We start from the raw sequence: 15,063 nt of genomic DNA, 5'->3' as shown, positions 1-15,063 counted from the left end.
TTTAAATAAATATGATTATGCTATTCAGAAAGATGCAAGTAAGTCATAGTATCTATATGTTGCTTTGCTTTAGCTTCTGAAAGAAGGCAAATGCCTAACATTACAGTTCACATCTTACTATCTCTCTTTTGGCTCTGCTTTTAACTTTCTATTTTCTCTTCCTTTCTGCTGTCTTTTCCATGCCTAGAGTTGAGCTTTCTCTGTTGCAGAAGAAAAATGTCTTAACCACTATTACACTTTCAGATTTCATCATGCAGTGACTCTAGATGTACATTCCTAGAGAATAAGCCTTCTGTTTTCAAGTTCCTTAGCATTTCTACAAAGTGTTCCTTTCTAATAGCATGCACTCAAGGTGTTGTAGTACAGTGATGACCTTGTTCTTTACATGTAACTTAGCTTCTTTCTTCTTCCTCTCGAAACCACCCAATATAAAAATTAATTTACCTTTGACCTTAAACTGTGTAAAGGTTTTCCTTCTGATGTCTTCTGTCAGAAACTCTAATAGGCAGTTTTAAAAATAGATGGTGTGTGTACTGACATACAAGATTACACGCACCCCAGGCATTGAGACTTGTCAGCTCTCAGGCTTAGCGCCACAGTGTGGTGAAGGAGTGCAATTACAATGGAGTATACTGCTGACTTGCAAAGGGTTTTCCTGGAAGAGCTAATCAAGAAGTTAAGACGTGAGCGTGAGCGGAAATGCATGTACATGGACCAGAGGACTGATATTTTTGGAGGAGTAGTTCCTCCTCATCTTGGAGGAAAATACAGTGCCATCTGATAGCTCCTAGAATTTATACCTATCAGTAGTGTCATTCATTATCACAACTTAATGTTAGTGAAACGTTAAGTTCCCTTACACTGACGTTTTGGTGGCAAGATACGCAAAAGCTGAAAAATGGAGTTCATTCTGTGTCTGCCGGGCGATCTGGCAAGCTGTCAAGTCTTATACTGCCAGGGCACCGTGGCCTAAATGTAAACAAAACGTGCGTGCACGTGGGAGAACTGGTGTCTGAAATCTGCCTCCCTGCTGGGAGAAATTAACGTTCGACCTTGGTGATGGCAGGATGTTTTTCAACTGTCCTTGGGGTTTATCCTTAACCAAAGCTCAGTTACATGTTCTACTTTTGAAAAGAATGCTTACATAGTTAAGGAGAGTCTTGTAAGGTCTTTAAAACAAAGTATTAAAATGATGAATGAGGGTTATCTAAAGAGGTGAATAAAATGACAGCAGGAAGCTACGAATCTATTTTTATCTGGTTTCATTCCTATTCACTCTATAAATATTAATATATTCTGCTGTCTACAGCATGAAGATGACCACAGTCAGTTTTATCTGAACCAACTTCTAGAATATATGCATATTTGGAAAGTATCCAGGTAAGATATTTTATTTCTGTTCCAAGCCAACTTTCCGACTGAGTTCTCAAATACCAAATCACAATATTTTCCAGTTGATTGTAAAAACTCTCCTTTCACTAGTACTATGGAAGCTATTGTACATTTAATAGATATCCCCTTTTGGCAAATTCTGTTAATAATTATCTATTCTTCACAGCTATTCAGCTACATTTGAAGAGCCGCTAACACCTTCCAGAACAATCTAACATTCATTTAAAAATATCTCTGCTACCAGTTATTACATTTTCAAGGTTTTTTTCTCTCATTCATTTTGTAAATTTGATTGTACATGCGTCACTAAGCTCTTTGTATAACTGAATTTCCATACTTTGAAAGTCACCATCTCCTGCTTTAAATTCCTTTCTGAAACTCCCTGAAAATAATTGGTATATTATAAACAGAGGAGTGTGAATTCAAATTGGAAAATGCAAGTGACAGCAAGTGAACATACCCTAATTGATTCTGATATCTAAGTGTATACATGTATTATCTGAAAGAACAGACCTCTCAGGAGACTTGCCTGGGAGGGTATCAGGGCTGCAGTATGCGTTTATCTGCAATTAATGCTGCTCTGAGCTGAATGAGCGAAAAAATGGAGGGTGGGAGGTACGTATCATAAATCTCTAAAGCAAAGTCCGATACAAAAATAAGTTAAAATTGGTCTTAGTGACTATTAATAATAGCTATCACTTCCTGGAGTTCTAATGCATTTTATATACATTATCTCATCTAATTCTCCCTATAGCCCTGTAACAATATATATTATCTTACTTCAGAATCAAGGAAACTTAGGTTTTGGAAGGCTAACTAACTTGCCTATGGCCGGCCACTCAGGTTGTTAGTAGCAGGACTGAAATCAGGGCTGTCTGAAATTCTCAAAGGCCATATTCTTTCATTAAATTACTGTCTTTCTTATATTTTTTTCTTTTCTGTGTCCTTCTCCCACCCCCCCGAAATTTTCAACCTCATACCATAAAATCATAGGACAGGTAGGACTAGGGAGAGCTTTTGATATAACTTAATCCAAATTTTTATTCTATTGCTAATTTCATGGATCAGATAGGTTCCCACCGGGACAGCATATTAACAAAGGCTGTATTCCAAAATAAATTTATAAAACAATCACTACCACCACCACAACAGATGCAGAGAGAGACATCAAATCTGACCAGTTTTTTAAGAAGTTGGGAATCCCTGGGAGACAGAGAGCTGCTGTGAGCTGTTGGGTGGAAGGCTGTGACTTGGAGGTGGCCACTACCTGGGGCACAGAGAGACAGAGGAGGCTGTGAGAAGATGGTTCAGCAAGGCAGTTTTCATCCTGCTCCGATGTCACCCCGCCACTGCCTGGCCGCTCACAGAGGTCTGGTGGCCTGGCCCACTGTGCAGTACCGATGCTCACAGGGTTAAATGCGGGCAAAGCAAAACCTCTGCTGCCCTGGGGAGTGGAGGAAACCTGGCAGGGACAGGCCAGCCTCGAAACCTAATTTGTCCACGCCTTCCCTCCAGCCTCAGGGCAGTGGACCACAATCTAGGACGGCCCCCAACTCCCAGTGCTGCTTCTCTTCTGGCAAGGAAACTAAAACACGCAGAAGTTCAAAACTTGTTATCCTCCGTACAGATACTTAATGCCAGAGCCGTGACTAAAACCAAGTGTCTAACTCTGCCAGTGCGCCTTCATTGCTTTCTGCCTGCCCTGTGTCTTTCCCAGATGCTATCTATACAGGTAAATTTTCAGCCTCATAAAGGACACTGTAGACTTTCTTCTCTTTTTTTCTAGCTTTATGGAGATATAGTAGACATAAAACATTGGATGAGGTTAAGGTGTACAATGTGATGATGATTTGATACACATATATACTGCCAGGTGTTAACCATAGTTAGGTAACACATCCTTCACTCACATAATTATCATTTTTTTGTTGTTGTTACGGTGAGAACATTAAAGTGCTATTCCCAGCAACTTTCAAGCGTACAATATGGTATTTTTAATTATAATCACCATGTTGTACCTTAGATCCCCAGAGTTTACTGATCTTACAACTGAAAGTTTGTACCCTTTGACTAAATGTGATATTGTGATTTATAAGAAATACATATTTTGTCATTCAGGTGACCAAAATATATTTCTCATATGTATTTAGTATTTGTTCACAGCTCCTAGCCCATAGCTTCCAAAAGCCTTGGAATTTCCAAAGCACTGAGCGTGATAAAGCTTTCTTTTGTTATGTTAATGAGGTGACTTTTGGAAAACATTCAGGAATTCGGCTGGCTGGTCGCCAATGCAGCCAACCATGTGATTAGAGGGTTGAAACTTTCAGTCCCACCTCTGACCTCTGGTGACAGGAGAGGGGTTGGAGGTCGAATCAATCGCCAACGGCCATGATTTAATCAATCCTGCCTCCGCCATAAAGCTCAATAAAAACCCAGAAGGATGGAGTTTGTAAAGCTTCTGGGTTGGTGAACACACAGCAGTGCTGTCAGAGTGGCAAACCTGGAGACAGTATGGAAGCTCTGCATCCTTTCTCCATCCCTTGTCCTGTGCATCTCTTCCATCATGCTGGCTGTTCTGACGTTGACTTAAAGACACACAACACGTGAGTGGTCAGTTTAAGTTTAATGAGGGTCTTACTGAGGACTGTAGCCCAGGAAACAGCCACTCAGAGCTCTGAAGAAACTGCTTCAAAGAAGTAGGGGAGAAGCCCACTTATATATAATTTTGGCAAGGAAATACATGCAGTCAGGCACACATCTTGGCGAAAGATTACTGCGAAGCATAAAGAACAGATACTGCAAGTTAATGATTGCAGGGCTTTCCTAACGGGAAGAGGCGAGAATCTGGAATCACTGTGTTCTTCCTGAGGTGGGCCCCTAACTGTTTACCTCTCAGGGTGCACTGTCAGCGGGCAATGGCAGTCGGCTGTGACTTAACCCTTGTAGAACTGGGTGGTGAGCAACATTCTTTGCCATCTTCTGTTCACGCTGGGTTATATCCTCTTATAAGAAGCCAGTAATCTAGTAAGTAAAATGTTTCTCTGACTTCTGTGAGCAACTCTAAGGAGGGGGCCTTGGGAACCTCTGATTTATAACCAGTTGGTCAGAAGCATATGGGACAACCTTGGCTTGTGACTGGCGTCTGAAGTGTGTTGGGGAGCTGGTGGCAATCTTGTAGGACTATACCTATAACGTGTGGAATCTGATCCTATCTCTGGATAGACAATGTCAGAATTGAGCCCTCACCCCACGTGGATCCTGAGTTTCAGAACCAACAACTTCCCATTTCTCCCCTCTCCTCAGGCCTTGGGAACCACTAATCTGTTCTGTTTCTATGAGTTCTACATTTTAAATACCACACATAAGTGAGTGCTGAAGTAGGTACATTATTGGTTTTTTTTAAATTTTAGGATATAAAATCCTCCAATAGCAAAATCTTTCACTGTTCTTTCCCTACACCTGTACTGACTTTTACATATTCTATGCATTTTGTCTTTGAACTGTTAGATGCAATCCAACTAACTAAAGTGACAGTTCAATAAAGGCTGAGAAGGTAGCTACTGTAAAATATATTGGTGTAGTTTTTTGTTTCTTGTTTTGGAGGGGGGGAGGTCATTAGGTTCATTTATTTATTTACTTATTTTTAGAGGAGATACTGGGGATTGAACCCAGGACCTTGCACATCCTAGGCATGCACTCTTCCATTTGAGCTATACCCTCCCCTCTTATACTGGTGTGTTCTTAACACTGCACTTTTGTGTTGTATGACTCATTATTCAATTCAGTTCAGGAGTTTTCAGGACAAATAGGAAGGGAAAGTCATTAATGTTTGGGACAATAATTTTGAACAGTGAAGCCAGAAAAATCTCTGCTCAACTCACATCTATTACATTGAAGCACAGATAAAGCTGGAGCATTAAGAGAAGCTTAGGGGAAAAAAAAGCAAAATTACTAGAGAAACATAGAGGTTTAATATCAAAGACAATGCCATCTATGATAAATATGTCATTAATTCTGAAAGCAATTCACTGCAAAATCTTGAATACTGAACATTTCTTGATATATATTTGCCATTATCTGCTTATGAATCCCTTTGCAACTTACATTTTGAATTAAGAGTAATTTGATATAATGAACAGTCTTTGAGAGTTTTGGTTAAGTTGTCATGGATTTCTTTGGCATTCTAAAGTTTTCAAATACGTTTGTAGTTTATCAAATTACACAAAGTTTATAAGGTGTCCATCTGAAATGGTATTTAAAACTGTGTCAACAGTAATCCTTTTTAAACTATGTGTGCTATAAAATCATGGACAAAACAAGACTTGTGATAAATGTGCTAACGTTAATATAAGTTTTCCCACCCAATTTTAAACAAAGTTGTGTTTTTTTTTTCTTCCCAGACAGTGTCTCTCAACAGTAATCAAAAAATATGACTCCAGCCTGAAACACCTATTGAAAACCCAGGTATTAACTTTTGTAACTTCATTAATCAATTCAATAAGCATTTATTAAGTATCTACGCTTTTTCTAAACTTTGTGAGTTTCTAAAGACACAAGGGTGAATAATGCAGAGGGTCTACACTTGAGTGACTTTCATTCTATCATGGCAAAATAGACAAGTAAACAGATGAGTGTGATAAAGTGTCACAGGTACTGCGCAAGACCTATGTGTATATAAGACACATAAAAGAGGGTTATCAATTTTAATTATTTGATCTAAGTGTTGAAAAATGAGCATGCCAGCCAGAGAAGGGGCGTGGTGAAGGCAGGTGGGGAGTAGGGATAACTTTAAGCAAAGAACAACATGAACAGACGCAGTCAGCAAACAGCCTGGTCTGATTAGGAAACTGTATGAATTTCGGAATGGCTACAGTTAGGGTTCAAGGTGAGAGCCTGGAAAAAGACCAGATGAACGGGGCAAGCGGGAACCAAGTTATGTAGGATCTTAAGGACGTTTTATGGACAATTTGATGATTTTCTAATTTATCAGCCGATGACATGGAGCCATTATGCAGAGCAGTAGAATGACAGATGGGTGATTACAGAAGCATTTCATTAACCCAAAGAGATGAGGAAGGCATGGACAAAAACTCTACGAGAGGGATGGATAGGAGGGGACAGATTCATAACAGGTGAAAATGTGTAGTTTACATGATTTGGTGAAAAGACTCTGAACAACAAAAAAACACGGTGTCTAGAATACCTCCCGATTCCTGGCTGCTGACTGACTGCATGGAGACATTAACTAAGATAGTGAAGACACAAGAAGCTAGGTTGGCAGGGGAAAAAAAGAGATTCAGTGCAAGAATACTGAGATTTGGTCACCTACTGGGCCTCCAAGTTGTGGTCACCAACAAGCAGATCATTTCTTATAGCTTGTCCCTCCAGGGAAGGATCAGTCTTCCACAGATAAAATATTGTATGATTACAGAAAACAGTATAGGTAAGAGAATGCATTTAAAACAGGTGAGGACTTCTTTTTCTATTAAAAAAATGACTCCTGATAGATACAAAAGGATACAGATCTTAAGTAACTATTCCTAATAATAAATAGTAAAGAATTCTGTAAATAATGTATTTCTGGATGTAGGTACCAAACTCATACATGAATTCCAGATACATATCTAAAGATAAGGTGACGACAAATACACAACTCATGTCCCTTCCCAAAGTGTAATCTTCTCACTCCAATTCCATCTGTCTTTCTTGAGCCTGGCCTGAATCTGGAAGTTTAAAATGTGGAAAGTGAAAAGAATTCACAATTCTATTGTTTTAAGTCTCGTGAAAGTCATAATTATTACTGTCTGTGACAGCTGCTCTTTCTAGTGTAGAATCTGAAATTCACCAGGTACCCAGGGCATATTGTAACTTCATTCCTAGATCATTTATATCTCTTGACTGAACATAGATATACTTTTGAGGTTATCATAATTTACAGATGAATTTTAATTATCTAAATGTCTCAGTACTCTCCATGTATCACAGATATCTTTACACACACACTTACACACATATGCAAATTGTTGAGAATCTGTAATATTTCTTAATTTGCAAACATAGATGTTTAATCATATCATTTATATATGAAGTCTCTAATATTTTCACTTTGAAAGGAACCATTTTGTTTTAAAGAATCCAACTTTTCCAATATGACTTAAAAGCTGGCAAATCATCAAAGAAATACTTTCTTTACATTATCACCAGCAAATAGTTATTATCACCCACATCTGAATTATTTTATAAATAGGCCACAGTGTCTGCAACTTTCCACTTGAACTCCATCCAAAACAATGAACTTTTTAAATGACATTCTTCCCATGAAGCATCAATAGCTAAATATCTAAGAAGTGAGGACAGACTGTGATATTATCAATTCACAATTTTGCACTTTCTATTTATTTGACAAGTGCATTAAGCAGCATTTCATTAACGTTGAAAGCAGTATCAATTTGAAGAATTTTTTTTTATATTTCTGAAATTTGGATTATTACATGATTTGAAAAAAATAACAAGCAAGCAGGCTGAATAAATATGCCATGAATATTACTGAATAACATGGATAAGTTATATTTCCAAGTATTTTATTTCCTTAGCATTTGCTAACATAGTTCAGACTTGACTTATTTCAGATGGGGTATCCTAACTGTTTTGTTTGTTACATGGCTCATTTTGTAAGTAATTTACATAGAGCTTTTCCTTTGGACATTTTTTTTCCCTCTCTTCTATTCTACTATTAGGGAAGGAATTTTTTCTGTATTCATTCTATATTCTGAATTCATCTCTAACATTTCAGAGAAATGAAGAATAGAAGAGAAAGAATTTTCCCCTAAGGTATTACTTCATACAAATTACTGAACCATTTACTTACTGGAATCAAGAGAAAGCAAAGCCAGAACCATGCTCTGAAGCAGCTGATGATCCAGTTGGAAAGACAGCACATTCACACATTGAGGGGTGTAGCCACAGGACAAAGCAGTGTAAAACCAGATTTCAGTCCAGGCGAAAGAATCAGCTTCCGATTCAAAGTTGCTGCTTCCTAGTAGCCTCGAGTGCATTGCCTCCAAAATTTTAATTTAAACTTTTGGAGAAAGTTAGCAATCCCTACCACCAATGACAAACTTACACGAGGATCTGGTGACTGATGAACTAATTGTAAACCAGACGGATCTGGATTGAGAAAAATCTCTTCATGCTTCGAAGTGTAGTTTAGCTTCATGAAACATGAAAAAGAGCTAAAAGTCTCCACATCCTTTAGCATCAAGTCCATGACTCAGGGGCTATCCCAACTAGATAACCAGAAGAATACGGCAGCTCTATTATTCAGGTGTAAGTAACTCAATGAGGAAGACCGAATAATACTTACCCACACTTTCCTCTCCTCAAGATCAAAATCCAACGACATGCGGCCTCTAGACAGAGGCTGAAAGTTCCACACTTAAGGAGAAAGAAAGGGAGCACACAGGGATCTTATACATTTAGGGTTTTTAGAGCTAAAGCTTTCTTAGTAACAAGCAGATCTATTGTGGGATTTTCAGAAGTTCCAGTATCAAACATAGTTTAAACCAAGTGGCAGCAAAGACAGAATTTAGAAGCAGAGATTGCAAAGTCAGGTAGATGTCTGTGCCAACCCTCTGCCACTAGGGAAGTTTTCATTCAATCGTCCTTGAGTTTATATATTCACCACTAGAATGAAGATAATAAACATAATGTAATGATATTTCAAAAAAATTATGAAACAGTAGATGTAATGTACTTAATATTATATAGTGGCTAGAAGATAAAAATGTTCAGAAAACATAAGTACAAGTGTCATTTTATTGCTATTAGAGTTACTATGTTTAATACTATTACTAAAGTAGAGGATTGTACAGGATCCACAAGAAAAACGTCATAAAACTGATTTGCATTCAAAAGAGAATATAAAAGGTGGGAAAGGGGCAAAAAAAACCGTAAGAAGAAAATAGGATAAAAAGAATAAGTAACAAGGACCAGTTGAAAAGTCACAAAGGAGAAGTCAAGGAGATAAAGGATATGAAATCAGGTCACAAGGAAAATAAAACACCACTGCTGAATTGGAACCTTCCTTACCAGAAATACAGGGCAGATGAAACTATTAAAAGTCAAACCTATGTATAGAACACTGCCACACTTGAAGACGAAAAAATGAAAGCAGATCTTTAATAAGGACGATAAACATTAGCCCACATAATTTGCATTCCTAGGGAAACATAAAGAGTTGAAGGGTTTTGTGACAAGAATAACATGATCTGATGCTTTGAGATTTGTGCAGTAAATTAAATAATTCATGAAGAACACACACACACACACAAGTTAAAAAAGATGAATAGAGCAAGCAATCTTATTACACAATAAGTGTGGTACAAAATATTGCCAGTATCATAGGGTCTGCCTGTACGCCGCTTCTCTTTACTTCTACGTAAGAGGTATCCTGCGGTGAAAAGAATTTTACCATTTCACCACCAATGTATGCACCCATTAGCAACACAAGCACACCTCAAAGATGTTTCACAAGTTCAGTTCCACACCACCACAATAGAGCAAATGTGGCAACAGAGTGAGTGGCATGAATTTTTTGGCTTTCTAGTGCATATGTTTATTTACAATATACTGTAGTCTATTAGGTATGTAACATCACTATGTCTTTAAAAAACACAGTGTACATACCACAGTTAAAAAAATACTTTATTGCTAAAAAGAAAAAAATGCCCAGCATCATCTGAGCCTTCAGTGAGTTGTAATCTTTGCTGATGGAGGTCCTGCCTTGATGTTGACGGCTGCTGTCAGATAGGGTGGTGTTTGCTAAAAGTTGCGGAGGCTGTGGCAATTTCTTAAGATGAGACACCAATGAAGTTTGCCACATGAACTGACTCTTCCTTCCATGAATGACTTCTTTGCGGCATGAGATGCTGTTTGATAGCATCTGACCCACAGGATGACTTCTTTCCAAACTGGAGTCAAGCCTCTCAAAGTCAACCACTGCTCTATCAGCGAAGTTCATTTAATATTCCAGATCTTTTGCTGTCATTTCAACAATCTTCACAGCATCTTCACCAGGAGTAGATTCCATCTCTAGAAACCACTTTCTTGGTTCACCTGTAAGAATTAACTCCTCATTTGTTCAGGTTTTATCACGAGATTGCAACAATTTATTTCCATCTTCAAGCTCCATTTCTCACTCTTGTTCTCTTGTTATTTCTACCACATCTGCAGCTACTTCCTCCACTGAAGTCTTAAACTCTTCAAAGTCAGCCATAAGGGTTGGAATCAACTTCTTCCAAACTCCTGTGAATGTTGATATTCTGACCTCTTCCCCTGAGTGTTCTTAATGGCATCTAGAATGGTGAATCCTTTCCAGAAAGTTTTCGATTGACTTTACCCAGATCCATCAGTGGAATCACTATCTATGGCAGCAACCAGAGCCTTTACAGAATGTATTTCTTAAGCAGTAAGACTTGAAAGTCAAAATTACTCGATTCACAGGCTGCAGAATGGATGTTGTGTCAGCAGATATGAAAACAACATTAATCTCACTGTACATCTCCATCAGAGCTCTTGAATGGCCAGGTGCATAATATTTCAAAATGAATCTTTTTTTCTGAGCAGTAGGTCCCAACAATGGGCTTAAAATATTCAGTAAACCATGTTGTAAACAGATGTACTGTCATCCAGGCTTTGTTGCATTTACACAGCACAGGTAGAGCAGATTTAGCATAATTCATAAGGGCCCAAGGATTTCAGAATGGTAAAGGAGCATTGGCATCAACTTAAAGCCACCAGCTGCATTATGCCTAACAAGAATCAGTCTGAAACCAGGCACTGACTTCTCCTTTCTAGTTATGAAAGTCCTAGATGGCATCTTCTTCCAATAGAAGACTGTTTTGTCTACACTGCAAACCTGTTGTTTGGTGTAGCCACCTTCATGAATTATCTGAACTAGATCTTCTGGATAAATTGCTGCAGCGTCTACCTTAGCACCTGCTTCTTCACCTTGTACCTTTATGTTATGGAGACAACTTCTTTCCTTAAACCACATGAACCAAGCTCTGCTAGCTTCAACTTTTTTCTGCAGCTTCCTCACCTCGCTCAGCCTTCACAGAATTGGAAGAGTTAGGGCATTTTTCTGGATCATGCTTTGGCTTAAGGGAATGTGGCTGGTTTCATCTTTTATCTAGACCACAACTTTCTATCAGAGAAAGGCATTTCGAATTCTTATCATCCCTGTGTTCAGTGGAGTAGCACTTTTAATTTCCTTCAAGAACTTTTCCTTTGCATTCACAGCTTGCCTAATAACTGGTGCCAGAGGCCTCGTTTCTGGTGTGTCTCAGCTTTTGACATGCTAAATGTCGAATGACATCCTCACTAAGCATAATCGTTTTTAGCTTTTGATTTACAGTGATAGATACGCAACTCTTCCTTTCACTTGAACACTTAGACGCCATTGTAGGGTTATTAATTGGCCTAATTTCAAAATTGTTGTCTCAGGGAATAGAGTGGCCCGAGGAGAGGAGAGAGATGGGGGAACAGCCAGTCAGTAGAGCAGTTGGAACATACACAACACTTATAGATTAAGTTTGCCACCTTGTATGGGTGAGGTTCACGGTGCCCCAAAACAATTACGATAGTAACATCAAAGATTACTGATCATGAATCATCATAACAAATACAACAATAATGAAAAGTTTGAAATATTTCAAGAATTATCAAACAGTGATACAAAGACATGAAGTGAGCAAATGCTGTTGGAAAAATGCCACCAACAGACTTGCAGGGTTGCCACAAACCGTTGATTTGTAAAAAAAAAAAAAAAAAAAAATGCAGTATCTGTAACGTGTAATAAAGTGAAGCACAATTAAATGAGGTTCGCCTGTTTAAGGTTTACGTTTCCTGTTTAATGCACCTAAATGGAATCAAACTATATGTACTTTTTGTGCCCGTATCTTTTACTCAGTATTATTTTTGAGATTTATCTACCTTATGCTATGTGGTTTTGAATTATTTTCATTGCTATATATTACTCAGTTAGATTCAACTTACCTATTCTATTGTTGATGTACATTCAAGCTAATATCAAGGGTTCTTCTAGGGCATATACCTAGAGCCAATGACTTACAAGGTTACACCAAATACTTCTCCAATACGGTTATATACATTTCACAATATATGAGAGTTCCCATCACTCTATTTTCTGACCAATGTGTGGTACAGTCCAGCTTTTAAAATATTTGCCTACAGGAGGTACGTGAAATGTTACCATATTTCAATTTTAATTTTTATTTCCCCAACTACTAATACCTTCATGATTCTTCACTCTTCTTCAGCATAACATCAAACTGTTATCTTTACTTTCTGTTTTTACTTTATGATGTTTTATTTATTAAATCAACTTTCTTGAAGTTTAATTTATATACATAAAATAAAATATACTCATGTTAACTGTATAGTTTGACTAGTTTAGAAAATGTATACACCTGTATAACCACCATGAGAAACAAGATATAAAACATTTCCATTACAACAAAAAGTGCCCAAGAATTTACTTGTAGTAAAACCCTCTGATCTTAGACATCATGCAACCAAAGATTTACTTTCTCTCAACACGGATTTCTTTTACCTAATCTCTAGTAGAATTTTACTAGCAGTGACAAGCGATAAGAGCAGAATCCTCGCCTTGTTGCTAAACTTAGGGAACTTAGGGAGAAAGTTATAGTCTTTCACCCTTGAGTATGAAGTTACTTGGAAGTTATGTCATGAAGTTAACTGCTCCTTGCTAGGTTGAAGAATTTCCTTCTATTCCTAATTTGCTAAGAGTTTGGTGTGATGGGTGATGAATTTTAGCCAATGCTTTCTTCTGTGTCCATACAGATGGTTTTTCTCATTTATTCTCTTCCAATTTTATCTACTGGGATAAACCATGCTTTGTAATGATTTGGATCACAATCCAAATTTCTTTCTCCGTATTTCTGGCTTCAATTAGCTAATATTTTGTTAAGGATATTTCCATCTGTATTTATGAGGGACACCAGTCTATACTTTTATTTTCCTGCAATGTTGTGATTTGACTTTGACACTGGAGCAATGCTGCCCTTTTAAAATAAGCTGAGGAATGTTCCCTCTCACTCTATATTCTGAAAGAATTTGAGTAGATTTGGTTTTACTTCTTCCTTAAGTGATAAAATTCACCACTGAAACCGTCTGTTCAGAGTTTTCCTTATGGGAAGGATTTTATTACACATTCAATTTCTTTAGTTGATACAGAACTATTCAAATTTTCAAGCCATAAATTTTCCTCTAAATTTTAGGGGCATCCCACAAATTTTGATATGTTGGTGATCATCTCTTTAAGTATCTCTGCCCCATTCTTATCTTTCCAGAACTCCAACTGCATATATGACTCTGACAGCTTTTAGATGTTGTGTTCTGATTTTCCTCCCCACTTCTTCTCGCCTTTGTAATTTGCTTAGGACAGTTTCTCTTGACTTACCTTCAATTTCGTTGATATTTTCCATAGCTGTGTTCAATCTGCTGATGAGTCAATTGAAAGAATTCTTCATCTCTAATATCAATATATTTTTATATTTCTATGATTTCTATTTGACTCTTGTACATAGTTTCCATCTCTCTGGTAAAATTTCCCATCGGTTCATGCATGATGCCCACATTTTCTACTAGATCCTCTAACATGTTAATTATAGTTATTTTAAAGTCCTTGTCTGATTGCTCGAACACCTGGGTCACTTAATAGTTTGGTTTTGTTCTTTCATCTACTGACATTGGGCTGTTTTGTCATGCTTTTTTGGGGTATGGATCCTAATTTTGTACTGAATATTAAATATTCTGTATAAAGCAACAGTAGAGACTAAGGTAAATTGTAATTCACAGCTGGAAATGGGCAATGCTCTTCTGTTATGCTATTAGTGTGGAGGATTGAGACAATCTAGTCAAGATGTAAGCTATGTGTTTTTTTATCACTGTCATTATTTTCAGGCTAAAACAGGCTTCAAATTCCTCCAGTAATTAGTTACTACCACCTGTACTTGGAGGGGGTCTGCGATACCAGGGTCTTTTTCTCTGTTCCTGCTTCACCCTCAGCTTTAAACAGTCCCTGCCCGTCTATGCCACAGAGAACATCTCTATCTCTCTGGCAATATTTTGCTTTTGTTTAGTATTCAAAACAGCTCATTTTTGTAGTAGAATAAAGGGAGTTCTGTGTTGTAATGATCAACCACTGCCTTAGGCAGTCTGTGTTTTTGAACTTCAAGCCTGGAACTTTCTGAACCTTCCTGCCCCTCCACGTGGCAGCCAGCTGCACTGTCTGTCGGAACTTAGTCTTGTATGGGAGAGACTTTCTAAGCTCTCCTCCTCCGAGTGGTTCCTGACTTCCGATCGGTAGGATCCTGGACTCAGGATGGGGTCTCCTGCCCCTTCCTCAGAAGCAAAGGTTTTTGCATCTACCATTCTCTCAGCAAAGGATCTTAATCTATGTCCTGTCTCTCCCCCACAGGCAGACTGTTGCTTTTTCTTCCCCTTCTCAAAAGCAAGAGATTTCTGCCTGGGCTCAGGGTCACAGAGGGTTTCTGTCTCTGTCTTTCCTACTAGTATCACCATTTTTCTAGTACTATAAACCAATAGCTTAAGGCTGTTGCTTCTTAT

At 37.9% G+C, this 15,063-nt stretch overlaps 1 protein-coding gene across 1 annotated transcript in view; it reads left to right on the top strand.

The window, feature by feature from the left end:
* PIK3C2G (phosphatidylinositol-4-phosphate 3-kinase catalytic subunit type 2 gamma) overlaps window positions 1-15,063 on the top strand; it is a 269,311-nt gene that overhangs the window by 43,536 nt on the left and 210,712 nt on the right. The window contains exons 7-8 of the mRNA XM_072954194.1: window positions 1,310-1,380; window positions 5,793-5,856. Of these exons, the coding sequence (XP_072810295.1) occupies window positions 1,310-1,380; window positions 5,793-5,856 (135 nt within the window). The remainder of the gene's footprint in view (window positions 1-1,309; window positions 1,381-5,792; window positions 5,857-15,063) is intronic.

Source organism: Vicugna pacos, chromosome 34, assembly GCF_048564905.1.
Source record: "Vicugna pacos chromosome 34, VicPac4, whole genome shotgun sequence".
NCBI lineage: Eukaryota > Metazoa > Chordata > Mammalia > Artiodactyla > Camelidae > Vicugna > Vicugna pacos.
The sequence above is the reverse complement of the archived record's forward strand: the minus strand, read 5'-3'. Positions and strand labels throughout refer to the sequence as shown.